General features: G+C 56.1%; 1 protein-coding gene across 1 annotated transcript; it reads left to right on the top strand.

The window, feature by feature from the left end:
* MYBPC2 (myosin binding protein C2) lies at positions 1 to 27,294 on the top strand. Its single transcript, XM_004619761.2, has 28 exons — positions 1 to 37; positions 1,600 to 1,704; positions 2,083 to 2,169; positions 3,637 to 3,785; positions 4,161 to 4,278; positions 5,792 to 5,837; positions 5,985 to 6,044; positions 8,152 to 8,345; positions 8,932 to 9,064; positions 11,140 to 11,264; positions 11,355 to 11,460; positions 13,265 to 13,437; positions 16,427 to 16,592; positions 17,536 to 17,642; positions 17,886 to 17,915; positions 18,261 to 18,400; positions 19,738 to 19,897; positions 19,975 to 20,079; positions 20,455 to 20,643; positions 20,944 to 21,078; positions 21,631 to 21,798; positions 21,943 to 22,031; positions 22,469 to 22,664; positions 22,778 to 22,917; positions 23,625 to 23,784; positions 23,899 to 24,035; positions 26,424 to 26,610; positions 27,184 to 27,294. The coding sequence occupies exons 1-28, from the start codon at positions 19 to 21 to the stop codon at positions 27,192 to 27,194; spliced, it is 3,435 nt and encodes a 1,144-aa protein (XP_004619818.1). The 5' UTR covers positions 1 to 18; the 3' UTR covers positions 27,195 to 27,294.
* The last annotated feature ends 262 nt before the right edge of the window (positions 27,295 to 27,556 follow it).

Below are 27,556 nucleotides of genomic sequence, written 5' to 3' on the forward strand. Positions count from 1 at the left end.
CAGAGGGAAGAGGCGGACATGCCCGAGGCAAAACCAGGTGGCCGGGGATGCGGGTCTGCATAGAGACTGGGGCTGCTTTCCGGCGGGGGGGTGGCGGGGACCAGGCCTCCTTGGGGGAGTAGGAAGAGTGAGGAACCTCTATGTCGGGGGACAGGTCCCCTTCCTCGTGTGGAAAGGGACCCCTACATCTGTTTGGGGTGGCGGCCCCCTTTTCCTGTGCTATGACGTCCCTTCACAGTATGGGGTTGGGGTGCGGGTGAACCTGGGCTCCTTTTCCTTCACAGGGCCGGGTTCCTGTGGATGGGGGCGGGGCGGGGGTCTTTGCATGGCACCTGGGCTTCTCTGCATTCGCGCCTGGGGACCCTGAAGATGGCTCTTTCTCTGGGAGGGATTCAGGTCCCTGTGGGCAGGGAGATTGGGACACCTCCTGGGGGCGAGCCCTGCTCTGCACAGGGTTGAGGGATTCCCTTTGTAAGAAGCCCGGGCTTCCCTGCCTAGGGATTAGGGGATCTTCTCCACACAGGGGCTAATGTACCTTTATTTTTTTTTTCTTCCTTTATGTGCCTTAAAAAAATTTAGTTCAGATTCTATGGTTTACTGTACTCTTAATAATGATTCCGTGGTTTACAATACTCCTACTGATGGTTCTTTGATTTACAATATTCTCGGTAACGATTTTACGCTTACAATAGTGGTGACGATGAGTCCAGTGCGGGCCACCAGTGTGCCCACCCCAGAAATACGGATCCTGACAGTTTACATGCCAGCCTTGTGGCCGTGCTGACCTCATGTCCCCCCTTCCTCTAGCTTCCATGCTGCCAAGTGAGCAGGATGTGCCTTTGGGCACTTCTCAGGGCTCTGGGGGCATTTTGTTCTACATGGCCGGTCCCCCGGGCCAGGCTGTGGAATGGGGGTCCAGCTCCAGTTGCCGCTGGGCGGGGGAGTGGGGGCAGGAGCCAGCAGCGGGATGGTGGCAGTGCTGATTCAGCCCCGAGTGTCCAGTTTCCAACCGAGAAGAGCTAATTTTACCCTCTGGACCTGAAAGGTCAGGGCCGTGCAGGGTGCGTGCGGGATGGGCCCTCGGGCCGGAGGAACCTGATCACAGGCCCCATCAGAGATCTGTTTACCGGGGGAAGAGGGCTCCTGGTCTGAGGAAGGAGGGCAGGGGACACCTGGTCTGAGGGAGGAGCCTGGGGACTCCTTGTCTAAGGGTGGAGGCCTGAGGACACCTAGTCTGAGGGAGGAAGGATGGGGACTTCTGGTCTGAGGGAGGAGGAATGGGGACTCCTGGTCTGAGGGAGGAGGGATGGGGACTCCTGGTCTGAGGGAGGAGAGATAGGGACACCTGGTCTGAGGAAGGAGGGATGGGGACACCTAGTCTGAGGGAGGAAGGATGAGGAACTCCTGGTCTGAGGGAGGAGGGATGGGGACTCCTGTCTGAGGGAGAAGGGATGGGGACACCTGGTCTGAGGGAGGAGGGATGGGGACTCCTGTCTGAGGGAGGAGAGATGGGGACTCCTGGTCTGAGGGAGGTGGGTGAGGATCCAGCCCCCATGCCCGGAAGAGGAAGGAGCTGAGCTGTGAATGTTCTCCTCAAAGCGGCCAAAAAGGCCCCCAAAGGCAAAGATGCTGCCAAACCGGCTCCCAAAGAGGCGCCTCCCAAGGAAGAGCCCCCCAAAGAGGCCCCTGCAGAGGCCCCCAAAGGTGAGATGGTGTTTTGTGGACTCGGCGGGACCCAGCCCTTGATCCTCAGCTCCCCTCCAGCTGCTCCCCTGGGGCTCCTGGCCCCCCTCCCCTGCAACTGATCTTGCCTACCAGCCGACCTCCTACCCCAGTGGCTGTCTCTGCTCTCCTCAATGTGTCTCAGCTCCTCTGCCCTTTCAGAGACCCATCCTAGACCCTTGGGCCCACCCCCCAGTTCAAAGACAGGGAAACTGAGTGGGGGACCAGCTTTCTGGGGCTCCGGTTCTTTCCAGTCACTAAAGGTCACTTCTTCTGGCCTTGGGCCCCTGAATTCCAAGTTCAGCCCCCCAGGGTGCTACCCCCACAGCCATGGGGCTCCAAATCCTGTCTCCTGTGCAGAGGCCCCACCTGAGGACCAGTCTCCCATCGCTGAAGAACCTTCTGGAATGTTTCTGAAGAAGCCAGACTCTGTGTCGGTGGAGACTGGTGAGGGGCCCTGAAGAGGCTGGAGTCTTGGGCTCTGGGTCTGAGGGCGGAGGGATGGGGGGTGCTGGTCTGAGGGAGCTGAGATGGGGAGACTGGGATCTAATGAATAGGCTGTGCTGGTCTGAGGGAGGCAGGGTGGAGGAGTGCTGGTCTGAGGGAGGCGGGGTGAAGGAATATAGGTCTGTATGAGAAGTGTAAGAAGATCTAGGTCTAATGGAGGAGAGATAGGGAGTGCTGGTCTGAGGGAAGAGGAGTGGAGAGTGCTGGTCTGAGGGAAGAGGAGTGGAGAGTGCTGGTCTGAGGGAGGAGGAGTGGAGAGTGCTTATCTGAGGGAGGAGGAGTGGAGAGTGCTGATCTGAGGGAAGAGGAGTGGAGAGTGTTGGTCTGAGGGAGGAGTATGGAGTGCTGGTCTGAGGGAGGAGGAGTGGAGAGTGCTGGTCTGAGGGAAGAGGAGTGGAGAGTGCTGATCTGAGGGAAGAGGAGTGGAGAGTGTTGGTCTGAGGGAGGAGTATGGAGTGCTGGTCTGAGGGAGGAGGAGTGGAGAGTGCTGGTCTGAGGGAAGAGGAGTGGAGAGTGCTGATCTGAGGGAAGAGGAGTGGAGAGTGCTGGTCTGAGGGAAGAGGAGTGGAGAGTGCTGGTCTGAGGGAAGAGGAGTGGAGAGTGCTGGTCTGAGGGAGGAGGAGTGGAGAGTGCTGGTCTGAGGGAAGAGGAGTGGAGAGTGCTGGTCTGAGGGAAGAGGAGTGGAGAGTGCTGGTCTGAGGGAGGAGGAGTGGAGAGTGCTGGTCTGAGGGAGGAGGAGTGGAGAGTGCTGGTCTGAGGGAAGAGGAGTGGAGAGTGCTGGTCTGAGGGAGGAGGAGTGGAGAGTGCTTATCTGAGGGAGGAGGAGTGGAGAGTGCTGATCTGAGGGAAGAGGAGTGGAGAGTGTTGGTCTGAGGGAGGAGTATGGAGTGCTGGTCTGAGGGAGGAGGAGTGGAGAGTGCTGGTCTGAGGGAGGAGGAGTGGAGAGTGCTGATCTGAGGGAAGAGGAGTGGAGAGTGCTGGTCTGAGGGAAGAGGAGTGGAGAGTGCTGGTCTGAGGGAAGAGGAGTGGAGAGTGCTGGTCTGAGGGAGGAGGAGTGGAGAGTGCTAGTCTGAGGGAAGAGGAGTGGAGAGTGCTGATCTGAGGGAAGAGGAGTGGAGAGTGCTGGTCTGAGGGAGGAAGTAGGGAGTGCTGGTCTGAGGGAGGAGGAGTGGAGAGTGCTGGTCTGAGGGAAGAGGAGTGGAGAGTGCTGGTCTGAGGGAGGAGTAGGGAGTGCTGGTCTGAGGGAGGAGGAGTGGAGAGTGCTGGTCTGAGGGAGGAGTAGGGAGTGCTGGTCTGAGGGAGGAGGAGTGGAGAGTGCTGGTCTGAGGGAGGAGTAGGGAGTGCTGGTCTGAGGGAGGAGGGTGCAGCGCCTCCTCTTGTAGCCTCTGTGGCCTCCCTTCCTTCCAGGGAAGGATGTGGAGATCACGGCCAAAGTTAACGGGAAGGAGCTCCCGGGCAAACCGTCCATCAAGTGGTTCAAGGGGAAGTGGCAGGAGCTGGGCAGCAAGATGGGAGCCCGGTTCTCTGTGAAGGAGTCGCACGACGCTGCCAACAATGTGAGGAGCTCTAGGGATAGGGGCACAGGTGGGCCGGGGGCTGGAGGCTGTGCAGGCCGAGGTCTGAAGGCCAGCTAGAGACCTGGAGTGGGCTGGAGACCGGGACCTCCAGGCCTGGGAGTGGTGCAGATTTGGGCGGGAGGGAGAGGGTTTGAGTTCACACACCTGGGATAAGGACGTCGCCCTCGTGAGTCAAGGCGGTCCAGGCATGGAAGGAGACTGAGCTGGCTCTGGGGCTGAGTGATGCTCCCCTCTCTTGGGGTCTCCTCTGTGGCATGGGGTTGAGGACTTAGGCAAGTAGGAGGTGGACGCTGGAGCCTGAGGGGTGCGTGAGAGTCTGTCTCCCTGCACCCACACCCCTGCCCTGATGCTTAGGTGTACACCGTGGAACTGCACATTGGGAAGGTAGTGCTGGGGGACCGTGGGGACTACCGCCTCGAGGTCAAAGCCAAGGATGTCTGTGACAGCTGTAACTTCAACATCGATGTGGAGGGTAGGTGGTGGGGAAGCGTGGGGGGTGGCAAGCCTAGTGTTGGGAGGAGGGAACACAGATTCAGGGGTCAAGGCATTTAATATCGGGGATAGAGGGCCGGAAAGATCTTATAGAGGGTAAGACTCTTACTTGACATACAGTTGATCCCGGTTCGACCCCTGGCACTGCGTAAGTCCCCCAGGCCCAGTCAAGAGTGATCTCTGAGTGCAGAGTCAGGAGTCAGTCCTGAGCACAATCGGGTGTGAGCCCCCCCCCCCAAAAAAAAATAAAACACCCAAACGAGAAAACAGAAAAATTGGGTCAGTTGAGCTGGAAGATAGTTGAGGGGTGAAGGTGCTCACCTAGCTTGCCCCCTTCCCTGGTTTGCTCCATGTAGGGTCCCCTGAGCACTACCAGGAGTGATCCCCAAGCACAGAGCCAGGAGTCAGCCTCAGGCATCTCCAGGTGTGCCCAAAAATAAAAATGAAAAATAAGAACAGGGAGCCAGAGTGACAGGGCTCTTGCCTTGCATGCGACCAACCCAGGTTCGTTCCTCACACTCCTTCTGGTCCCCGAGCACCGTCAGGAGTGATCCCTGATAGACATAGAGAATATCATGCTAAGTGAAATGAGTCAGAAAGAGAGGGACAGACATAGAAGGACTGTACTCATTTGTGGAGTATAGAATAACATCACATGAGACTTGACACCCAAGGACAGTAGATACAAGGGCCAGGAGGATTGCCCCATAGCTGGATGCCTGCTTCATGAGCAGAGGGGAGAAGGCAGCTGGAATAGAGAAGGGATCACTAAGAAAATGATGGCTGGAGGAATCAGTCGGAATGGGAGATGAGTGCCGAAAGTAGATAATGGACCAGACATGATGACCTCTCAGTGTCTGTATTGCAAGCCATAATGCCCAAAAGTAGAGAGAGAGTATGGGGAATATTGTCTGCCATGGAGGCAGGGGGAGGGTGGGAAAGGGGGGCTATACCCGGGATATTGGTGGTGGGGAAGGTGCACTGGTGGAGGGATGGGTGTTTGATCATTGTGAGATTGTAACCCAAACATGAAAGCTTGTAACTATCTCACGGTGATTCAATAAAATAAAAAAAAAAAAAATGGAGTGATCCCTGAGTGCAGAGGCATGAGTAACCTCTGAGTACTGCTGGGCATGGCCCAACCCCCCCCCCAAAAAAAAAAAAAAAAACAATCCACTAGAAACAGAGGTGACACAGATTTAGGGGCACTTGGGCGCAGCTCAGGTTGTGTGAGGGCTTAGGTATGAGGGACACAAACCGAAGACATGAGGTTGTGCAGACCCAGGGAGAAGGATGTGCTGGCCCAGACATGAGGAGCTTTAGGCTGCTGAGAGGAGCTGCACGGCGGCCGGAGAGCCTCGGGTGGAGGTGGGCTGCGAGGGCGTGCTGGCTCAGATGGGGGGACAGGGACCTGGGAGAGGTGGAGTGGGCGGGTCCTAGGCTTGGGTCAGGTGGTGCCTTCAGTTCCCCATCCCTCCCCCCCTACTCCCCAGCTCACCGTGAGGACTCGGGCTCGGACCTGGAGAACTTCAAGCGAACGTAAGGCCCTGAGCCCTGGGCTTGGAGGGAGGGCATCCTTCATGGCAAGGGTCCCAGGAGGAGCCCCCTGGGGAGGCTCCGGGAAGCTCTGGGGTGAGTCTAAGGGAATGGACTCTGGGGGCTCACACCCCCTCTCTGTGGCCACAGGGGTGAAGGGAAGACGGAAGATGCGGGTGAGCTGGACTTCAGCAGCCTGTTGAAGAAGAGGTGAGGCCCCTCTCCTGAGGGAGCGGGGAGAGACTGTCATTCAAGGAGAAATCTGTTTCAATCGGTGTGGAAATGGGAGAGACATGTGAGCAGAAGAGGCATGAATGGATAGAGGGATGGAGAGTGGCAGAGGGGTGGGCAAATGGGCAGGTCAGTGGATGACTTCGTAGATGGAGCTGGTGGGATGAGTGGATGGATGATAGAGGGAAGTATATATGGATGCATGGGTGGGTGGATGTTGGATATTCCATGGGTGGATGGATGGAGGGTGAATGGATGGTGGGTGGATGGGTGGGTGGGTAGATGGATAGGTGAATGGGTGGATAGGTGGGTGTATGTTGGATAGATGGGTGGGTGGATAGATGGAGGGTGAATGGGTGGGTGGATGGATGGATGGATGGATGGGTGGATGGATAGATGGTCTTCCAAGTCAGCCAGGAGTGGTTCCTGAGTGCAGAGTCAGGAGCAACCCTTGAGCATTGGTAGGTGTGGCCAAAACCCAAAAAAACACCTATCGATCTATAACGAATCAAACCACCTACCTGACAACTGACCATAAACGCTTTCACCCAGGGCTGGGGAGACAGTATATCGAGGAAGGTGCTTGCCTTGCATTCAGCTGACCTGGATTCGATCCCTGGCACCCCATATAGTACCCTGAGCACCCCCAGGAGTGATCCCTCAGTACTGCTGGTTGTGACCCCAGAACAAAAACAAAGATCAAATCCCCCAAAAAATATATTCACCAATTGTCCACTCTACTGGTTCCCACCATGAACCATTCCCACAGCCCGTCATCCAGCCTTTACACTCACCCGCTGACCAGGGACTCTCAGCCCGGCCATCTGTGTGCCAACCCCCAGCCCAGCCTGCCCTAGCTCCAAATGTCTCTGTGTTCCCAGATTCACCCGCTCATCTCCTGCTTTGTTTCCTTCTTTCTTTCTTCTTTCCTCACTCAGCAAATATCATCCGAGGCCTTGTCCCTGCTGGGCCCAGGGCTAGGATTGGGGGACAGAGCAGGTTCATTGCATCCCTGAGGTTCAGTTATTCCCTGGAGTCATGAGTTCAAAGATACGGACACAGGAGACCGAGCAAAAGTACAGTGGGGAGGGTGTTTGCCAGGCACAAGGCCAGCCTGGGTTTGATACCCAGCATCCCATAGGATCCCCTGAGCACCACCAGGAGTAGTTCCTGAGTGCAGAGCCAGGAGTAAGCCAGGAGTAAGCCCTGAGCATCTCAGGTGTGTCACCCCCGCAAAAACAAAACAAAACAAAACAAAAATAAAAACATAAAAAAAAACCCTAAAATGTATGGAACAGACCAAGCCTAGTGTGGCTGATCAGACAGGGTCCCTCTGGCACTTTGGTGGATTAGGTTAGCTCCTGGGCACAGCTGAGGGTGGGAAGGGCAGGAGTATTTTAGGAAGGAGAACATTTGGTGCTAGATTTTTTTTTTTCTTTTGGGGCCACACCCTCTGTTGCTCAGGACTTACTCTTAGCTCTGCACTCAGGAATTATTCCTGGCAGTGCTTGAGGAACCATATGGAATCCTGGGGATTGAACTTGGGTCGGTCATGTGCAAGGCAAACACCCTCCCTGCTGTGCTATCACTCCAGCCCCTGGTGCTAGGTCCTGTAGGATGAAGAGAAATTCGTAGGAAAGAGATGCCGTGGAAAGTCCTCCGGGCCTGCAGTGCTTGTGTGAGGGCTGGGACAGAAGTCAGAGGATTCAGGGGGTGAGAGACAGGCCTGACTAGTTGAGGGGTGTGAGCAGGTGGATGGGATTGGGATGTGGATTGGGAATGTCCTTTTCTGTTCTTTGTGGCTTTTGGGCCACCCCCAGCAGTGCTCAGGAGTCCGTCCTTGCAGTGCCTGAGCCCAAACCAGGGTTGACCCCATGCAAGGCAGATGCTTACTCCCATAGGATCTCCGCAGCCCCCTGGGGGTGGGAATGCCCCTCGGGCCCTAGGGGGCTGATGCTGGAAGGCAAGGGGCTGGATGAAGCCGGGAGGCTGGGCTGGGGGCAAGGTGGGAGACAGGAAGGGGCGGGGCAGAGGCAGACATGCTGAGAGATGCTGTGGTGGTCATGGCCCGCGGTCCCCGTGTCAGGGAGGTGGTGGAGGAGGAGAAGAAGAAGAAGAAGGACGACGATGACCTGGGCATCCCGCCGGAGGTCCTGGAGCTCCTGAAAGGGGCCAAGAAGAGTGAGTATGAGAAAATCGCCTTCCAGTACGGCATCACCGACCTCCGGGGCATGCTCAAGAGACTCAAGAAGGCCAAGGTGGAGGTGAAGAAGAGTGCAGGTGAGCTACCAGCAGAGGAGAGAGGGGAATCCCCCCAGAGAAAGGGGGCACCCAGAGAGAGGGGATACCCAGGGGAGGGATACCCAGGAGAGGGGCGCCTAGGGAGAGGGGTTCCCCAGGAGAACGGGCCCAGAGCAAAGGAACTCTAGTCCTGGGGGTCTGATTGTCCAGCCCCCAAAACCTCTATTTATTTATTTATTTATTTATTTTAAATTTATTTATTTGGATCTTTTGGGTCATACCCAGCGATGCTCAGGGGTTACTTCTGGCTCTGCACTCAGGAATCACTCCGGAGTTGCTTGGGGGACCCCTTGGGATGATGGGGCTCAAACCCAGTTCAGCCATGTGCCAGGCAAACGTCCTTCCTGATGTGCTATCGTTCTAACCCCCCCCAAACCTCTCTTTTGGGGGTTCTAACACGAGGGGCAGGCCAGACCTGATTGCCAGGACCTTCAAGTTCCTCGGCGGCTTCTTGACCTTGGAGAGCCTGTGGCCTGGAGAGGGATACCTGGCAGGTCCTCTGGGACCCAAGAAACACCCCCACTCAGTTCTCTGCCTCCACACCACCTCTCCCCCCCACCCACAGCCTTCACCAAGAAGCTGGAGCCGGCCTATCAAGTGGACAGGGGCAACAAGGTCAAGCTGGTGGTGGAGATCAGCGACCCGGACCTTCCCCTGAAGTGGTACAAGAACGGTCAGGAGATCAAGCCCAGCAGCAAGTATGTGGGAGACAGTCCTTGGGGAGGGGGAAGATGTGAGCCCTAGAGAGAGGGTCAGAGAGGGGAGATCCGCCACTTCTCGGCCCGGAAGGACTCCCCAGCACCCGCAGAAGAGGGGCACATGAACCTCACGGCACTTAGCCGTGTTCTGGGCTCCGAGGGGTCACGTGTGCCATGGGGCTCCTACCAGGTTCTACCACGAAGCCTGGGCGTTATGGGAGGAACCGTCCAGGCAGGTGGACTCATGCTCTGACATTTGGACCCACCCATTTGCCCCACCGGTTCACTGACGGGTGATCCTGCCACTCTAGGAACATAGACAAAAAGGACCAGAGTCATAGGACAGTGGAGAGGATGTTTGCCTGGCACACAGCTGACCTGATTGGGTCCTCAGCACCTAGTAGCGTCCCCCAAGCCCCACTGGGAGTGAACCCTGAGTCCAGAGCCAGGAGTAGTGTCCCCCACCCAAAAATAAAAACACCAGAATGTGTAATTTCCTACCAAATGAAGGTGTTACAAAAAAGCTGTGCTGTAAAGTTTATACTGATGCAGGAAACTGTTCACGATGGTGCACAAAACCTGGCTGCCAACTCAGCTTGGCGAACTCTACACACACAGATAAAACCCGGCGTGAAACACAAGCCAGATGTTTGGCACAGTTTTGCATCAGTTTCATTTTGATTGTCTTCCTTACCCGTGTTTCTTAAATTTCTCATCACAAGCATTTGGATATAAGATGAAAAGCAGTTCGTTGGGGTCCGGAGCAATAGTACAGGGTGGAGGGTACTTGCCTTGTGTGAGGCTGATCTGGGTTCGATCCTTGACACCCAGCATGATCCCTTGAGCCCTGCCAGGAGTGATCCCTGAGCACAGAGCCAGGAGTAAGTGCTGAGAACTGCCGGGTATGGGCCCCAACAAACTAAACCCCCAAACATTAGTTGTTGAAGGATAGGGTGAGTCGCAGCAAGAGACCATGGGATACGAGTCATTCTGGAGAAGTTGCATTTTTACCTCACGGATGCTGTCTCTCAGAAGTCTCTCAGAAACTTCTTGAGCACCCATATATATATATATATTATATATATAATATATATATATTCTTTTTGGGTCACACCTGGCGATGCACAGGGGTTACTCCTGGCTCTGCACTCAGGAATTACTCCTGGCGGTGCTCAGGGGACCATATGGGATGCTGGGAATCGAACCTGGGTCGGCCGCGTGCAAGGCAAACGCCCTACCCACTGTGCTATCGCTCCAGCCCCCCATATTCCATATGTTTGGACCACACCAACATGTTTTCCTGGCATGACAGTAGCTGGAGCATGAACATGATAGGGGTAGGATGGCGAGAGATCCAGGAAGAACATCTAGGATGCACTTCCATTCTCACCTCTGGTTCTAGAGCAGGAGGTGTGACCAGCCACGGCAGCTGCAAGGGGTTCTGGGAAATGTAGTTCTGTGTATGAGTAGCCAGTCCCTGCTCAGCCTCTGGTACTAGAACTTGGCCCATCTTCCCTCCAATTTGGTGCTGAGAGGCCTGGGTTTTATTTTTATTCTGTTATCCTTGTCTGTGTTTCTGGAATTTCTCATCATGAGCATTTGGATATAAGATGAAAATGCTGGAGGCTGGAGTGATAGCATAGCGGGTAAGGCGTTTACCTTGCACGCAGCCGAACCGGGTTCAATTCCCAGCATCCCATATGGTCCCCCGAGCACCAGCAGGAGTAATTCCTGAGTGCAGAGCCAGGAGTAACCCCTGTGCATCGTCGGGTGTGACCCAAAAAGCATAAAAAAAGATGAGGGGCTGGAGAGATAGCACAGTGGGTAGGGCGCTTGCCTTGCACGTAGCCAACCTGGGTTCGATTCCCAGTATCCCATATGGTCCCTTGAGCACCGCCAGGAGTAATTCCTGAGTGCAGAGCCAGGAGTAATCTCTGTGCATTGCCGGGTGTGACCCAAAAAGCAAAAAAAAGAAAAAAAAGTGCTTCACTGGGGACCAAAGCAATAGTACAGGGCTGGGCCAGAGCACTGATGGGCAGACCCCGGCCACTGGCTGAGGTGGGCTTTTGCGGCAGATACGTGTTCGAGAATGTTGGGAAGAAGCGGATCCTCACCATCAACAAGTGCACGCTGGCCGATGACTCTGCTTACGAGGTGGCCGTCAACGACGAGAAGTGTTTCACTGAGCTCTTCGTCAAAGGTGGGCCTGGTGTCTGTCTGGGCCGAGCCGGGGGAGCGGGGCCCAGGGGAAACCCTTAACCTGAGACACCCCCCCATCCTTGCCCCACAGAACCTCCCGTCCTGATTGTGACGCCTCTGGAGGATCAGCAGGTGTTCGTGGGGGACCGGGTAGAGATGGTGGTGGAGGTATCGGAAGATGGGGCACAGGTTATGTGGTGAGTGGGCTGGTTCCTGAACTGCTGCTTTTGCTTGTTTGGTTTTGGGGTCCCCCCGGGGATGCTCAGGGGATGCTCCTGGCAGGCTCGGCTGTATGGGATGGGGGGGATGGAGCCCGGGACGCTTGCGTGCAGAGCCAGTGCTCTCTGCTGTGCACTCTTGGGCCCTCCGATTCCTGAGATGCTTCTTTCCATGCTGTCCTGGGGCCCCTTGTGGGTTCTGGCCCTTTGCCAGTGGTCATCAGCGTACCCCAGCTCTCTCTCAAGATCCTGATCTAAACCCAGCATCTCTTAGAACTTCTTTTTTTTGCTCTATTTTGAGATCACACCCCAGCTATGTGCTTGGGGGACCCTGAGGTTCTGGGGATTGAACCAGGGTCAGCAGCATGCCAAGCCAGTGTCTGAACCCCATACTTCCCACTGAACCCCTAGAACTTCTCATCCATAGACATTCTAACCCCAGAGACTTCTACCCCCTGATTTTCTCCACACTCCTTTCCTGATCCCCTTATAACCATGAAGGTTATTTGTTATGTTTAATCTATTCAATCATCCAGTCTTGGGGTGTGGTTGTGGCCCCCACAACTAAATGAAAAAAATCATCCATCCTTTGGTTCATGTATTCATATCTGCTTGCCTTCCTTCTCTCCCTCCCTCCCTCCTTCCTTCTTACCTTCCTTCCTTTCTTCCCTCCTTCCTTCCTTCCTTCCTTCCTTCCTTCCTTCCTTCCTTCCTTCCTTCCTTCCTTCCTTCCTTCCTTCCTTCCCTCCTTCCTTCCTTCCTTCCCTCCTTCCTTCCTTCCTTCCCTCCTTCCTTCCTTCCTTCCCTCCTTCCTTCCTTCCTTCCCTCCCTCCTTCCTTCCTTCCCTCCTTCCTTCCTTCCTTCCTTCCTTCCTTCCTTCCTTCCTTCCTTCCTTCCTTCCTTCCTTCCTTCCTTCCTTCCTTCCTCCCCTCCCTTCTTCCCTCATTTCCTCCTTCCTTCCTTCCCTCCTTCCTTCTTTTTTCCTTCCTTTCCTCCCTCCCTCCCTTCCTGCTCCCTCCCTCCTTCCCTTCCTGCTCCCTCCCTCCCTCCTTCCCTCCCTCCCTCCTCCTCTTCCCTCCCTCCCTCCCTCCCTCCCTCCCTCCCTCCCTCCCTCCATTCCTTCCTTCCTTCCTTCCTTCCTTCCTTCCTTCCTTCCTTCCTTCCTTCCTTCCTTCCTTCCTTCCTTCCTTCCTTCCTTCCTTCTTCCCTCTCTCGCTCCCTCCCTCCCTCCCTCCCTCTCACCTACACCCTTACTTATCTATCCAATGTCTTTTTGGAGTTCCTCTGCATACAGCCTCGAGGCACAATGGGAAGAATCCAGAAGCCAAGTGAGGTGGATGGGCTGGTGGGAGATGAGAGTCTCTGGCTCTGAGGCTGCCTCTCCCTCAACCCCTTCCCTTCCTTCCTCTCCTCTCCTCCTCCCAACTTCCCTCTGCTCCTTCTCCCCTCCTCCCCTTCTCCTCCTCCCCTTCCTCCTTTCCCCTTCTCTCCTTCCTCCCCTCTTCTCTCTCCTCTCTCTCCTCCATCTCCTTCACCCCTTCTACTTCCCTCCCTCTCCTCCTCCCCCCTCCAATCTCCCTCTTCCCCCCAACCTCCCTCCTCCCCCCTCCTCCCTCCCTCTCTGCTTTCTCTCTCCTCCTCCTCCACTTCCTCCTTCCCCACTCTGAGCCCACCGCCTGGTGACCCCTCCACTCGAGACATCTTTGCCAGCCTCATGTACCCTCAGCTCAGAGCTGTGTGTGGCCCCGGGTGGCCACCTCACAGCCCTCGCACCCTTGCCCAGGATGAAGGACGGTGTGGAGATGACCCGGGAGGACTCGTACAAGGCACGCTACCGCTTCAAGAAGGACGGGAAACGCCACATTCTCATCTACTCCGATGTGTCCCTGGATGACGGGGGCCGCTACCAGGTCATAACCAACGGTGGCCAGTGTGAGGCCGAACTCGTTGTGGAAGGTAGGCCATTCCCTGGGGCCTGGGCACACTGCACACACAGCATAGATACCATGCACACACATACACCAACACGCCACATACATTTCCCACTCAGCCCATTTAGGTATCTCTTTGGGCCCCTATGCGAGCCCTATGTGTGTGAGTGAGTATGTGCATGAGTGTGTGAGTCTGCATTTGTGTGAGGGAATGTTACGTGTGTGTGAGTGCATGTGTGTGTGTGTGAATCTGCATGTGTGTGTGTATGTGTGTGTGTGTGTGTGTGTGTGTGTGTGTGTGTGTGTGTGATGCCAGGGATTTAACCCAGTGCCTCAAACATGCCCTTTCACTGAGCTCCATCTCTGCCCAAGCATCATTTTGTTTAAAAATCAGGCTAAGGGACTGGAGTGATAGCACAGCGGGTAGGGCGTTTGCCTTGCACGCAGCCGACCTGGGTTCAATTTCCAGCATCCCATATGGTCCCCTGAGCACGGCCAGGGGTAATTCCTGAGTGCAGAGCCAGGAGTGACCCCTGAGCATCGCTGGGTGTGACCCAAAAAGAAAAAAAAAAATCAGGCTAAGGGGCCAGAGCAGGGGAGGCACTTGCCTTGCACACAGCCAGTCCTGGTTCAGTCCTCAGCACCCCATATGGTACCGTGAGTTCACGAGGAATGATACCTGAGCCCAGAGCCTGGAGTAAGCCCTGAGCACTGCTAGGTGGCCCAAAAATGAACAGACAAACAAGTATCTTTGAAAAGGCTGGCCAGGTCCCTGCACTCTAGCACCTTCCGGTAACCAGATGTAGGGTAACGTAGGATAACATTGATTTGTCCTCTTCTTTCCTTTCCTTTTCTTTCCTTTCTTTTCTTTCCTTTTCTTTTTTTTTCTTTTCTTTTTGCTTTTTTTTTGGGTCATACCCTGTGATGCACAGGGGTTACTCCTGGCTTTGCACTCAGGAGTCACTCCTGGCGGTGCTCGGAGGACCATATGGGATGCTGGGAATCGAACCCGGGTAGGCCACATGCAAGGCAAATGTCCTATCTGCTGTGCTATCACTCCAGCCCCTGTCCTTTTTTTTTTTTGAATAATGTAGGAGCACTTCTATTTGTTCAGCCATTGATTAAGCTGATTGAATTGAGCATGAACTTCATACTATTTTTTTTTAATTGTATCACCATGAGATAGAGTTACAAAGGTTTGTCCTTTCTTCTCCTTCCTTTTTCCCTTGCCACAGGGAGCTTAGGTTTATTGAGTTACACCCATCACAGTGCTCCTGAGGCACTCCCGTTCCTCTGTGTTTATCTTTAACTTCTCTGTGCTCTGCTTCTCCTGTTCATCACCTATATCCCCAAATCAGACCCTATGACTTGTAAGGTCATATCCCTCTAAGGACTCTGGATTTTGTATGTGAGTGAAATATTGCTTTTCTTTTTCCCTTATGTCCTATGCATAGTTTATTTTAGAGCAGTGTCCTTTTCGTATAGACACAGGAAGATAGTTAATGTTATGTTTTTGTAGATTGGGAGTTAATTTACTCTGAATAATATTTACTCCTGGGCATCTGTCATATTTACTTGACTTAAGCCTCAGTTGCCCTTAGTTCCTAGCACCCGCAAAACAGGGTACTGATAAAGGGACTTGGGTGGACCCAGGGCAAGCTATGAGCTACCCTCGCATTGAATAGGGATAGGCCTAGTACCATAAAACTTATAAGTTAAGAGGATGGTCATGGACAAATTCTGTCATGACGCAAAGAGAAGTAACTGGACAAGGACCATGCTGGGATTAGGAAAGACTAATGTGGCCTGAGCACTGTAGTGTAGGATCTATAGCGATATGTCCCCAGGAGAGCTACCCTTTAAGCTTAATATATCTCTTACTGTGTCCATACAAAATGACTAGAAAGATTATTAAGAAGTAAGCTTGAGGCTGGAGCAATAGCACAGCGGGTAGGGTGTTTGCCTTGCACGCAGCCGACCCAGGTTCGATTCCCAGCATCTCATATGGTCCCCTGAGCACTGCCAGGGGGTAATTCCTGAGTGCAGAGCCAGGAGTAACCCCTTTGCATCCCTAGGTTGACCCAAAAAGCAAAAAAAAGAGAAAGTTTAAGATGACTTTAAATGGATATGAAGTATGGAAAGGAGAAATATACCCTTATGAAATTCCTACCTTGAGTGGATCTCCTAACAGGATGAGATCTTTGTCTTAGAAGTGCTTTCCCTAAGGAAGAGCTTTGCATATGTTGATTGTGCTATCTAACCTATGTGAAGTTGCTTCCCCCAATCTTGGAGGTTGGGCTCTTTTTTTTTATTCTTTTTGGGTCACACCCGGAGATACTCCTCGCTTTGCACTCAAAAATTACTACTGGCTCTGCTAGAGGGACCATTTGGGTAATTCTGGGAATCGAACCCGGGTTGGCCGCATGCAAGACAAACACCCTACCCGCTATACTATGGCTCTAGCACCAGAGGTTGGGCTCTTAACTAAGGCGGTGAGACTGGAGACAGGGAAAGACTAGCATGAGGGACAGAAGATGGGAATGTGGGAATGAGGGGCGGTGTGAGACTGGAATAGGCGCAGGGAGAATGGAATCAACAATGGGACCGAGTTGGGAATGAATGGCCCCGATCACCAGCCAGCCTGACGGCTCTGTTCCCTCCATGTATGTGTCTGTTGGTGGCGGCAGCCGGCCAGGCTGGGGAAGTGGCTCACGGCCACTGAACACATGAGGAAAGTGCCCACACAAATGCTTTCTGAACTCACACCAGACCCCGCCGGGCTGGGGCAGGGCCCTCTCTGTGGTCTAGACACTCTGTCACCTGGTCCAGTCTGCGCCCACTTTCCCCCACTCGCCCTTCCTGGGCGCGGAGAGTGGGCTGGTCTGCGCGGGGCCCACTCTGGACCCGTGGTCTCGGCTCCTGTCCTCCCATCCTGGGGAGAAGAAGCAGGAGCAGGGCCTGGTGCAGGAGTGTGGGCAGGCCCCGGGGCTCAGTCACGGTCACGGTCCCTGCAGAGAAGCAGCTGGAGGTGCTGCAGGACATCGCAGACCTGACCGTGAAGGCCTCGGACCAGGCCGTGTTCAAGTGCGAGGTGTCGGACGAGAAGGTGACGGGCAAGTGGTACAAGAATGGCATCGAGGTGCGGCCCAGCAAGAGGATCACCATTTCCCACACAGGGAGGTGGGTGCGAGGTGCTCCCAGGGGCCCCTCCCCCAGAACCAGGATGCACTGGGTCTCGAGAATCAGTGGAGGGCTGGCTGACCTGGGGGGAAGGGAGGGTTTTGTCAGCAGGAACAACTGGGCTGCTTATCTTTGTCTGCTCTGTGCACTAGGCCCCGCCGGGCATGTTCATTCTGGCTGTTCACGCTGGGGAAGGGGGCCCCTGAGAGACAGACAGACAGACAGACAGACAGACACAGAGGCATAAACAACAGGCAAAAACAGCCAGCAGGGACTAGTGTGAGAGTGCAGTGGGGAGGGCGCTTGCCTTATACACGGCCAACTGCGTTCGATCTCCGGCATCCCATATGGTCCCCTGAGCACCACCAGGAATGATCCCTGAGTGCAGAGCCAGGAGGAGCCCCAGAACATTGCCAGAGGTGATCCCAAAACAAAAGCAATAAACCAGCCAGGAGCTGACCCAGTGGGCTCCAGCCCCTGGGACCAGGTTGAGGCAAACCCAAGGGCCACGTTTGAAAACAGCCAACTCTAGTGGCAGGGTGGGGGGGAGGGGGCATAGGGACTGGGATTCAACAGACAGTGTGTGGACACCCCAGATAAGTGCCCCGTTGTCTGCGGGGCCCTGTGGGTCTCCTGAGGTTCTCTCCTGCAGCTCTGCCCATCCGTGGGGCACTAGCATCCACAGGGCACTCACTAGATGCCCAGGAGTGTTCTGAACGCCTATAGCTGCGTGTACACCTGATTGGAGAAAGGAGCACAGAGAGGTTAGAGCATTTGCCTGAGGTCACACAGTGAGGGGCAGAGCTGAGCCCCACCCGAAGCTGGGCACAGCTTTTCAGAGCCCAGAGTGGACACGCGGGGCCATTGAGGAGGGCGTTTTTTCTCCATGTTGCTCCCCTGAGCCACTTGTCCTGGCTGCCCCCTGCCACCCCTAACCACTTAGGTTCCACAAGCTGGTGATCGATGACGTCCGGCCCGAAGATGAAGGCGACTACACATTCGTGCCTGATGGCTACGCCCTGTCCCTCTCAGCCAAGCTCAACTTCCTGGGTGAAAATGCCCTTCAACCCTGCCCCTTGCCCCACCCTGCTGCACCTGGGGGCTCTTGCACCACATGTTGGGGGGACAGCAGACATTTGCTTTCCCCTGTGGGGGAGTCAGGGTACTGTCTCCATGAGGGTGACAGTTGGGCCTCAAGGCACCCCAGAACTCCCCTCTCCCCTGGTGTATGTGTGGGGGGTGTGAGGAGCTCGTGGATTGGGGTCTAACCATCCAGTCTTCTCTGTCCTCCAGAAATAAAGGTGGAGTACGTGCCCAAACAAGGTAAGGCCCAGGACTGCTACGTAGATGAGGTGTCTGAGGGAAGAGGCTGAGGTCTAGACTTCTATGTCTGACGGAGGAGGCAGGCATTCTGAATCTCTGAGTCTGAGGGAGGAGGACAGGATTTCCTGTCTGTAGGAAGAGACTGGGGTCTGGACCCCTTCGTCTGAGGAGGAGGGGGGCCTGACTCTTAGGTCTGAGGCTGGAAGCTGGTGCTCCTGGCCTTGGGGGAGCAGGAGGAGACCCCCGGGTCTCTGAGGTCCTCAGAACTCTGTGTCTCAGGGACACTCTGGCGGGACTGGGAGACCTGCCCCCAGCCCCACCCTCTCGTGTGCCTTCCTGCTCCAGAGCCACCGAAGATTCACCTGGACTGTTCAGGGAAGACCTCGGAAAATTCGATCGTGGTCGTGGCAGGCAACAAGTTGAGGCTGGATGTGGCCATCACGGGGGAGCCTCCTCCAGTCGCCACCTGGCTGAGGGGGGATGAGGTATAGTGGGACTTGCCCGGGGCCCTGTCTTCTCTGTCATGCTGAGCCACTCAGGGCAAGTTACACTGCTTCTCTGAGCTTCCATGTCATTCATTATCTATAGAATGAGGGCGATGATCCCTCAGAGGGTCATTTGAAGATGGCTTTTATATTTATTCATCCCCTGGGCACCGGCCTGGCACATGCTGAGTTCTCCATCTATTCACCCTCACTCATTTATCCACCTGTTTATCAGCCGAGTCACATAACTAGTGATTCGTCCACGCATCTCTCAGCAGTTGTCTTCATTTACCTAGCAGTTAATTAATCAATTATCCCGCCAACCACTCATCTAGTAATCAATTCACTTGTCCACTTAGCCGTCCCAGCCATTCATTCACCCATGTTTCCATTCATCCATTCATCCACCCACCCATCCATCCATCCACTCATCCATTCTTGCATCCACCCACCCATTCACCTACCCATCCACCCACCCATCTATCCACCCACCACCCTTCTACCAACCCACCCATCCATACATCTACTCACCTTCCCACCTATCCACCTATCCATCTGCCCACCCTCCTATCCATCCACCCACCCACCCATCTAACCATCTGCCTACCCACTCATTCATCCATCCATCCATCCATCCATCCATCCATCCATCCATCCATCCATCCACCCACCCATCCATCCCACCAACAAATACTTCCACCTTCTCTGTTCCAGGCGCTGGAACAGCTCAATTTTGCTCTTCTCTGGGCTTGAGTTTCCTCTTCTGTAAAACTCGAGTCAGCCTTGGCGCCTCCTTTCCCTCTGCACCCCCCTGAGTTTCCCCTTGGCCAGGCTCTGTGCATAGGCACTGAGGATCCAGCCACGAATCAGATGCAATCCCCGCCTTCCCGGAGCCTTCACACTTGGAGAGAGGCAGATCCGTGCCCAGGCAGTCCCAGTCCAGGGTGCTTGGGGTCAAGATACAGGGAGGTACCTGAAGCTCTGAGCACCCAGGGGGTGGGTGGACCATACCCTGTGGACAGAGGGCCTCAGAATGCTTCTGGATCAGGCAACATCTCTTGGGCCCCAGGGGAAGAGGCAAAGTCACAGGGGGAGTGGTGTGGGTCGGGGAGTGGGGTGCAAAAGCTCAGACACAAGGCAGGTGGTAGCTTTGGGTTCTGGGTAGTGTTTTCAGGACAAGGCAAGCGGTTGTGGGAAGGATGAGGCCAGAGCAGGGCTAGCTCCTCCTTGGGCTGGTCCTGGGCTGCTGTTGGTAGTTCTGGGGAGCAGTTGGAGGAGCAGATGAAGGTCTGGGTTGGGGCTGATGCAGTGCCAGGCCAGCTGTTGGCTGTGTCCAGGTGGTCACAGCCACCGAGGGCAGGACCCGTGTGGAGCAGCGGGTGGACACCAGCAGTTTTGTGATTGAGAGCGCCGAGCGGAAGGATGAGGGCCGCTACACCATCAAGGTCGCCAACCCTGCTGGCGAGGATGTGGCCTCCATCTTCGTGCGTGTCGTGGGTGAGCAGAGCCCCGGGCAGCTTCACGGGGACCCTCAGCCAGGAATGCCATTCTCCTAAATCTCTTGTCTCCCCCAGATGTCCCGGACCCCCCAGAGGCCGTGCGTGTCACCTCTGTTGGCGAGGACTGGGCCATCCTTGTATGGGAGCCACCCAAGTATGACGGGGGACAGCCGGTAACAGGTGAGTGCTCTGTGGGGGGGTCCCCATAACCTCTGACCTCCTGGAGTCCTGAGTGTCCTTGGGGGCCCCCGTGTTCCACTTCTGTCTCTTGCTTTCTCTCTGGTCTTCCCCATCGGTCTCACTCCCTCAGCACGGAGGGGGGGCTCCCCTTGGCCAGAAGTCTGGGCTTTTCTCTGGACCCTGACCCCAATTTATGACCTCTGACCCCCCTCAATCCTCGGTGGGTGGATGACCCCTTACAGCTCGAACCAGCACTGAGGCGCGACCTTCTTGGGCCAGTCATGGCCCAGTGATATTTGGAGTGTGTCCCTCACTGCCCCCAACAAACATGTCCCCCAAGACTGCCCACTTGTCTTCGCTTCGGGGGCCCTCTAGGGTACCTCCTAGAGCGGAAGAAGAAGGGTTCACAGCGCTGGATGAAGTTGAACTTCGAGGTGTTTACGGAGACGACCTACGAGTCCACCAAGATGATTGAGGGTGTCCTGTATGAGATGCGGGTCTTTGCTGTCAACGCCATCGGGGTTTCCCAGCCAAGCATCAACAGCAAACCCTTCATGCCCATTGGTGAGTTACCAGGTCCCGTCCCTCTGAGACCCCGCCCACCGTCGTTCAGGCCCCGCCCACCAACCCACGCCACGCCCATCTCTGACTAAGCCACAGCCCTGCCCACTCACCCCTGACCTTTGACCCAACCCACCGTGCAACTTCTCTCTGCTCTTTTCCAACAACCCCAAGCATAGACCCCTGTCAGGCCTTCCCGGTAGCGTCTATCTCTGCCATCCTGGACTCTTGTCCTCCACACACAGTCCTGACCAGAGGTCCTCTCTGTTGACCCCCACCTCCTGTTCCCCTGGATCACTGCAGCTCCCACAAGCGAACCACAGCACCTGACAGTGGAGGATGTGACGGACACCACCACCACCCTCAAGTGGAGGCCCCCCGACAGGATTGGGGCGGGCGGCATCGATGGGTACCTGGTGGAGTACTGTCTGGAGGACTGTGAGTGCCTGTGGAGAACGGGACCATCAGGCAAAAGGGTCTCCAGTGCAGGTGGCTCCCGGGCTGGGTCAAAGACCCCAGGGACCAGCCGCCCTGCATATGGGAGACAGCACTGCCTCTTCCCCGCATGCGCCCTCCCCCCAGCACTTACTTATAACCTGAGTTGCTCCTTCTCTCTTTTTGTCATTTGTCCATCTCAGGGGAGGTCGGTGTTTTTGTATTCTGTGGGCCACATATGGGAAAAGGACCATCAGTTTTTGCCTCCCACGTCCTCCCTGTCCCCCCATCCACATCAGAGCCCTCATTTCCAAACTGACTAGCACCTCACAGGGATTCATTAATCCCAGGCAGAAAAAGAACCTGCCCACCCCTTCCTCTCTCTGATATGCTGCCTTTCTGGGGCTCCCAAGGAGCAGACTGAACCAACATCCCAGGAATTGGGGAGTCAGAAGTGCTGAGCTTTAGCTGCTTCTAGTTCATTTCCAAGCTCAAGGCTGTGGGGCTCCAGGGAGATCCTGAAGGAAGCACCCCCCCACTGCTTCTCTCTCCTAGCTGACGAGTGGATTCCTGCCAACACCAAGCCAGTGGAGCGCTGTGGTTTCACGGTCAAGAATCTCCCGACGGGAGCCAGAATCATCTTCCGGGTGGTGGGGGTCAACATCGCGGGGCGCAGCGAACCGGCCACCCTGCCCCAGCCCGTCACCATCCGGGAGATTGTGGGTGAGACCCCTGCGCCCCCTCCTCTTCTCCTTAAGGCCTTGTTGGTGCCACCCAGGACCTCTCATGGCCAGGGCCTTTGGGTCCCCTCAGCACCAGATACCCTTGCTGGACCCTAAGACCTCCCCATTGTGTGCATTCCCGCAGAGCAGCCCAAGATCCGCCTCCCGCGCCACCTCCGCCAGACCTACATCCGCAAGGTCGGGGAGCCCATCAACCTGGTTATCCCTTTCCAGGTACGCCTTCGCGGGTACCTGGCATGTGGTGTCTAGGGGCGTGGCATGATGGGGCATGGTTAAGTGAGGGCGTGGTGCAGAGGGGGCATGGAGGTAGGGCCATGGTTAAGCAGGGACTGGTGGGGGCGTGGCATAATGGGGCGTGGCTAAATGGGGACTGGTGGGGGCGTGGCTAAGTGGGGACTAGTCGGGGCGTGGCATGATGGGGCGTGATTAAGTGGGGACTGGTGTGGGGGCGTGGCGTGATGGGGCGTGGCTAGGTAGGGACTGGTGTGGTGGGGGCAAGACATGCGGGGCGTAGCTAAGTGGCGTATTGGCGTGGTGTGGGCGTGGCGCAGCGGGGGTGTGGCGTGATGGGCCCTGTGGTGTTGGGGCCTGGAGCTGCGGGGTGTGTGGGGTCCTGACCTCCCTTCCTCCCTCCTGTGACCCTCCCAAAGGGAAAGCCACGACCCCAAATAGTGTGGACCAAGGGCGGCGCGCCCCTGGACTCGAGCCGCGTGAACGTGCGCACCAGCGATTTCGACACCATCTTCTTCGTGCGCCAGGCGGCGCGCGGGGACTCGGGCGAGTACGAGCTGAGCGTGCAGATCGAGAACATGTGCGACACCGCCACCATCCGCATCCGCGTCGTGGGTGCGCGTCGGGAGGGGGCGCGGGGGCGGAGAGGCGAGGATCGATGGGGGTACCTGGACGAAGTGAGGGCGCTCGGGCCTGAAACACGTCACGCCGTCCCCGCTCCCGTGCAGAGAAGGCCGGACCTGCGGAGAATGTGATGGTGAAGGAGGTGTGGGGCACCAACGCACTGCTGGAATGGCAGCCCCCCAAGGATGATGGCAACAGCGAGGTCACAGGCTACTTCGTGCAGAAAGCCGACAAGAAGACCATGGTGAGAGGCCAACATGTGTCCACAGGGGGAAACGGAGGGCGTACCGGGAGAGTGGAAGAGTGGGCAGGAGGGAGACGTGCACGATTTGTTGTTATTGGAGTCCGAGAGTTAGTACACGGAGTAAGTAAGGTACTTGCCTTGCACCGCAAGGACCCCTGTTTGAGTTTTTTTTTTTTTTTTGCTTTTTTTTTGGGTCACACCTGGCGATGCACAGGGATTACTCCTGGCTCTTCACTCAGGAATTACCCCTGGCCGTGCTCAGGGGACCATATGGGATGCTGGGATTTGAACCCGGGTCGGCCGCGTGTAAGGCAAACGCCCTATCCGCTGTGCTATCTCTCCAGCCCCCCTTGTTTAAGTTTTTGGCACTACATCTGGTCCCACAGGCATCTCCAAGGGTTATTTCTGAGCAGAAAGCCAGGAAGACCATCCAAGCATGGCCGGGTGTGGTCCCCCAAATCCCCAACCCCCAATTTTATTACTGATCTGAAAGAAAACAATGGTGTTTAATGCACACTCAGCCGCCGTCTGCCTCGTCACACCCAAACGCCTGGAGATTCCAGAGAAGCCACAGGCTGGGCGTGGGCGTGGCCTCGTCTAGCACCGCCCCCATGGGGGGCTTCTCCAGGGCGGTGCTTGAGGGCCTTTGGGTTGTACCCCGCACCCCGAGTGCTTGGTTCACCCCTGTCCTTTCGGTGTCTGCACAGGAGTGGTTTAACCTCTATGAGCACAACCGGCCCACGCGTTGCACCGTGTCGGACCTCATCGTGGGCAACGAATACTATTTCCGCGTCTTCAGTGAGAACATCTGTGGGCTTAGTGACACCCCAGGCGTCTCCAAGAACACGGCCAAGATCCTGAAGACAGGTACGGGCGGCTCCTTCCCTCTCTGCACTCAGAACGATGAAGCTGGGGGGAATTCAGATGGGCTGTGAGCACAGGTGACCGAACGGGAGCCTCTGCCCCACCCCTACCCTGCAGGTCTCACCCTCAAACCGCTTGACTACCAGGAGCACGACTTCCGGATGCCCCCCAAATTCCTGACACCCCTGCCGGACCGGGTGGTGGTGGCTGGTTACTCTGCTGCTCTCAACTGTGCCGTCAGAGGCCACCCGAAGGTGGGGTGAGAGGCGTCGGGTGGGTGTGCCCGTATGATTGCTCACCGACATGGTCACAGCGGTGCTGGGCAGTGGGACTCCGCCAGAGCTACACTGGGTGGTGCTCATAGGGATGAGGTATTGGTGATCAAACTTGGGTCTCGGGGGGCAGGTGTGTGCCCACCTCTGGTTCTGATTTTTTTTTTCTGGGGGGAAGGGCCACAGCTGGCTCTGCTTGGGGGTATTCCTGGTGGTGTTTGGTGTTGGAATTTGAACAAATTGTGGCCACAACTGCAAGCTAGGCAAATGTCAACTTTTTTTTTTTTTTTTTGCTTTTTGGGTCACACCCAGCGATGCTCAGGGGTTACTCCTGGCTTTGCACTCAGGAATTACTCCTGGCGGTGCTTGGGGGACCATATGGGATGCCGGGGATCGAACCCGGGTCGGCCGCGTGCAAGGCAAATGCCCTACCCGCTGTGCTATCGCTCCGGCCCCACAAGTGTCAACTTTTGCAGTCTCCCAGCTGTCATGTATTTTTTGCTTTTGAGCCACTTTTGAGTTCACTCCTGGCTTTGCACTCAGCGATCACTCTTGCTGGGGGCCCGGGGAATCTTAGTTGGTGCCAGGAATCAAATCGGGGTAAGCCATATGCAATGCAAGAGCCTTAATTCTTGTACTTCAGCTCATCATTATTTGGTTTGGGGGCCACATCCAGCGGTTCTTGGGTTTCCTCCTGGTTTTGCATTCAGGGATCTTCTGTCGGGCTCAGGGGATCACAGCGGGGTACTGGAGATTGCACTCGAGTTGGCTTTGTGCAAAGGAAGCATTGTACCCTTTGTACTAGCGATCCAGCCCCATCTTTTTTGTTTGTTTGTTTTGATTGGTGATCGTTTGCCGTTTATTCCATTCTCCTCTTCCAGTCTCACTAAGTGTCCCATCCCAGTCTCACACTGCCTGTGCCCCATGCTGGTCTCTGTGCTCTGTCTCGCAGCCTTGGTCTAGCACTCTCCCCCACCCCATCTTTTATTATTTTGTTTTATTGGCTTTTGGACCACATCTGGCAATGCTTAGGGGGTCAGTCTTGACAATACACTCCTGGCAGTGCCATATGGGGTGCCAGGGATTGAAGCAAGGTCATGCATGTGCAAGGCAAGTGCCCTGCCTACTCAATTGCTCCAGCCCCAGGCCCCATATTTGAATTTTGGTTTTTGGGCCTCATCTGGCTGTGCTTTGGATACTCCTGGATCAGTGCTCAGGGTTACTCCCTGGAGACGCTGGGGGAGTCTGTGGTGCCAGGGAGCGGAGCTGGGGCTCCTGCATGCAAAGCCCACCAAGCACTCTGTCTCTGACCCAACCACATTTTTAGTTTTGTTTTGGGTGAATGGGACAAGAAATTGCTATTGGGGGTGCATCCTTGGTAATCCACCAGTTACATAGTTGACTCTCCAGCTACAAAGCCTGTGTGTTGCTTGGCAAGAGCTTCACAGGACTGTGGCTTGTGTGGCTGTGAACCTTAGCTGGGGGATGTCACAAAGTGTCACAGTCGAGGGTTTCGGATGGTCAGCGGCTGAAGGCAGACTCACCAGCTCCATCCCTTGGGCAAGGCAGGACTGGTGAGAGGGAGCGGGGCAGCTGGAGGGCTGGCAAGATGCACAGTGTCTGGAGCACCTACTTCTGAGGGGGGTCTGGGCTCCATTTGGGCACTGCCATGACCCCCTGTTGAGCACTGCAGGGGGTGGTTCCCCAATGTGGGGAGGGAGGGAGCCGTGTGATAGTATAGCGTTGAGGGAAGCTGTCCGGGGTTCAGTCCTCAGAATCCCATGGGATACTGCCAGAAGCCAGTATTGCCACTGAGCACAGAGTCAGTAGTAACCCTGACCATCACCCCATGTGGGCCCCAAAACAAAGTATCAGGGGTTTTGAGGCCCCAGCCAATAGTGCTCAGGGGCTCTTTTTGACTGTGCTCAGGAGTGACCCCTGGCATGAGACCATGGGTTTCAACTTGGGGTTGTGGCCCCATTGCCCCACATAACTAAGGCAAGTGCTTTACCTCCTATTCTCTGTGCTGGCTCCCGAATTTAAATAACGGGGCAATAGTACAATGAGGAGGGTGTTTGCCTTGCGCACAGCCATCACGGGTTCAATCCCTGGCATCCCATAGGGTCCCCTAGGTGCTGCCAGGAGTTAATTCCTGAGTGCAGAGCCAGGAGTACCCCTGAGCATTGCCGGGTGTGACCCAAAAGGTCAAGATAAAGAATTTTACAAAAATAACAAAAGCAGCTTTGCGGGAGAGAAATGCAGGCAGGGGGCCCCTCCGCTCCCCCTGCAGGAGAGCCTGAGGCTGCCTTGGGAGGTGGAGGCCCCTGACCCCGCCCCTCAGCTGGCGACCCCTCCTGCCCCCCTCAACAGCCCAAGGTGGTCTGGATGAAGAACAAGATGGAGATCCGGGAAGACCCCAAGTTCCTGATCACCAACCACCAGGGGGTCCTGACGCTAAACATCCGGCGTCCCTGCCCGTTCGACTCGGGGACCTACTCATGTCGTGCGGTGAACGAGCTGGGCGAGGCGCTGGCCGAGTGCAGACTGGACGTCCGAGGTGAGCCGCCAACTGAGAGGACCCCAGCCGGGCCAAGAAATGGGGAGGGGGCGTCCTCCATTGGGCAGGACAGGAATTGGGGGACTTGGAAGCCCGGAAGCCTCTGCAGGGCCCTCTGCCTTCCAGGCCTCCTTTCCGTGCTCCTCCCGAGTCCTCCCCTCAGTCCTGGCACCCCCTCTGCCTTCACGGAACCCCACTTCTTCCGACAGTACTAGCCCACCAACCAGTCATGCCAAAGTGGGGGGCTTCCTGGTCAGCAGATCTACAGTTGGCCTTGTAGTAGCATTTCAAGTCCCTGTCCCCCCAGCCTATTCCTGAGACCCCAACTACAACCTAGGAGAAAGGAGAGCCCTGGGGACCCCCCCAGGGACCCCCCGCCCATCACCGTGCAGCACCCTATCTCCTAGGTCCTCCCAGCCCCCAAAGCTCTGACGGCCCTGGTACTTCACAAGCACAGCTACTTGGGGGTCCCAGGAGGGGGTGCCTGGCAGAGCAATCCAGCCTGCCGGGTGCACGGAAGGGATTGGGGTTCTGCTGAGTCACCCACCTCACGGGCCTTTTCTCGCCCCCCAGTTCCACAGTGAAGAGCCCACCAACCCTGCATGAAGCCCTGGCTGCCCACCCGACTGTCCCCTTCCTGCTGGCCTCCAGTCCTGACAGAGAACATGCTCAATGCACACTCCATATCTGTCCGTCTGTCCTCTCCTTTGGCGGGTGCGGAGGGTGGCATGGCCAGGGGCAGCCTGGGTGGGAGACCCCCGAGACCACTGTTCCTACAAGGGCTGTTGTCGGGAGGTACCCTTTGCCCTGGAAACCACACAGTCGCCCAGGTGACCTCAGGACCACTCCCAGCACAACAGGAGGTGCCCGGGACCCCATCCCGTGATGGCCTGGAGTGGGGCTGCTGAGGGTCCCAGGGGGTCATCGAGGCAGAAGCTGGGTAGCT

The sequence above is a fragment of the Sorex araneus genome, chromosome 8, assembly GCF_027595985.1.
Source record: "Sorex araneus isolate mSorAra2 chromosome 8, mSorAra2.pri, whole genome shotgun sequence".
In the NCBI taxonomy this organism is placed as follows: Eukaryota; Metazoa; Chordata; class Mammalia; order Eulipotyphla; family Soricidae; genus Sorex; species Sorex araneus.

What these genes read in the sequence shown, in the direction of transcription:
- MYBPC2 (XM_004619761.2), top strand. An exon ending in CTCTGTGTCGGTGGAGACTG is followed by an intron (nt 2,170 to 3,636) that starts GTGAGGGGCCCT and finishes CCTTCCTTCCAG; the next exon opens with GGAAGGATGTGGAGATCACG. An exon ending in GGAGGTGAAGAAGAGTGCAG is followed by an intron (nt 8,346 to 8,931) that starts GTGAGCTACCAG and finishes CCCCACCCACAG; the next exon opens with CCTTCACCAAGAAGCTGGAG.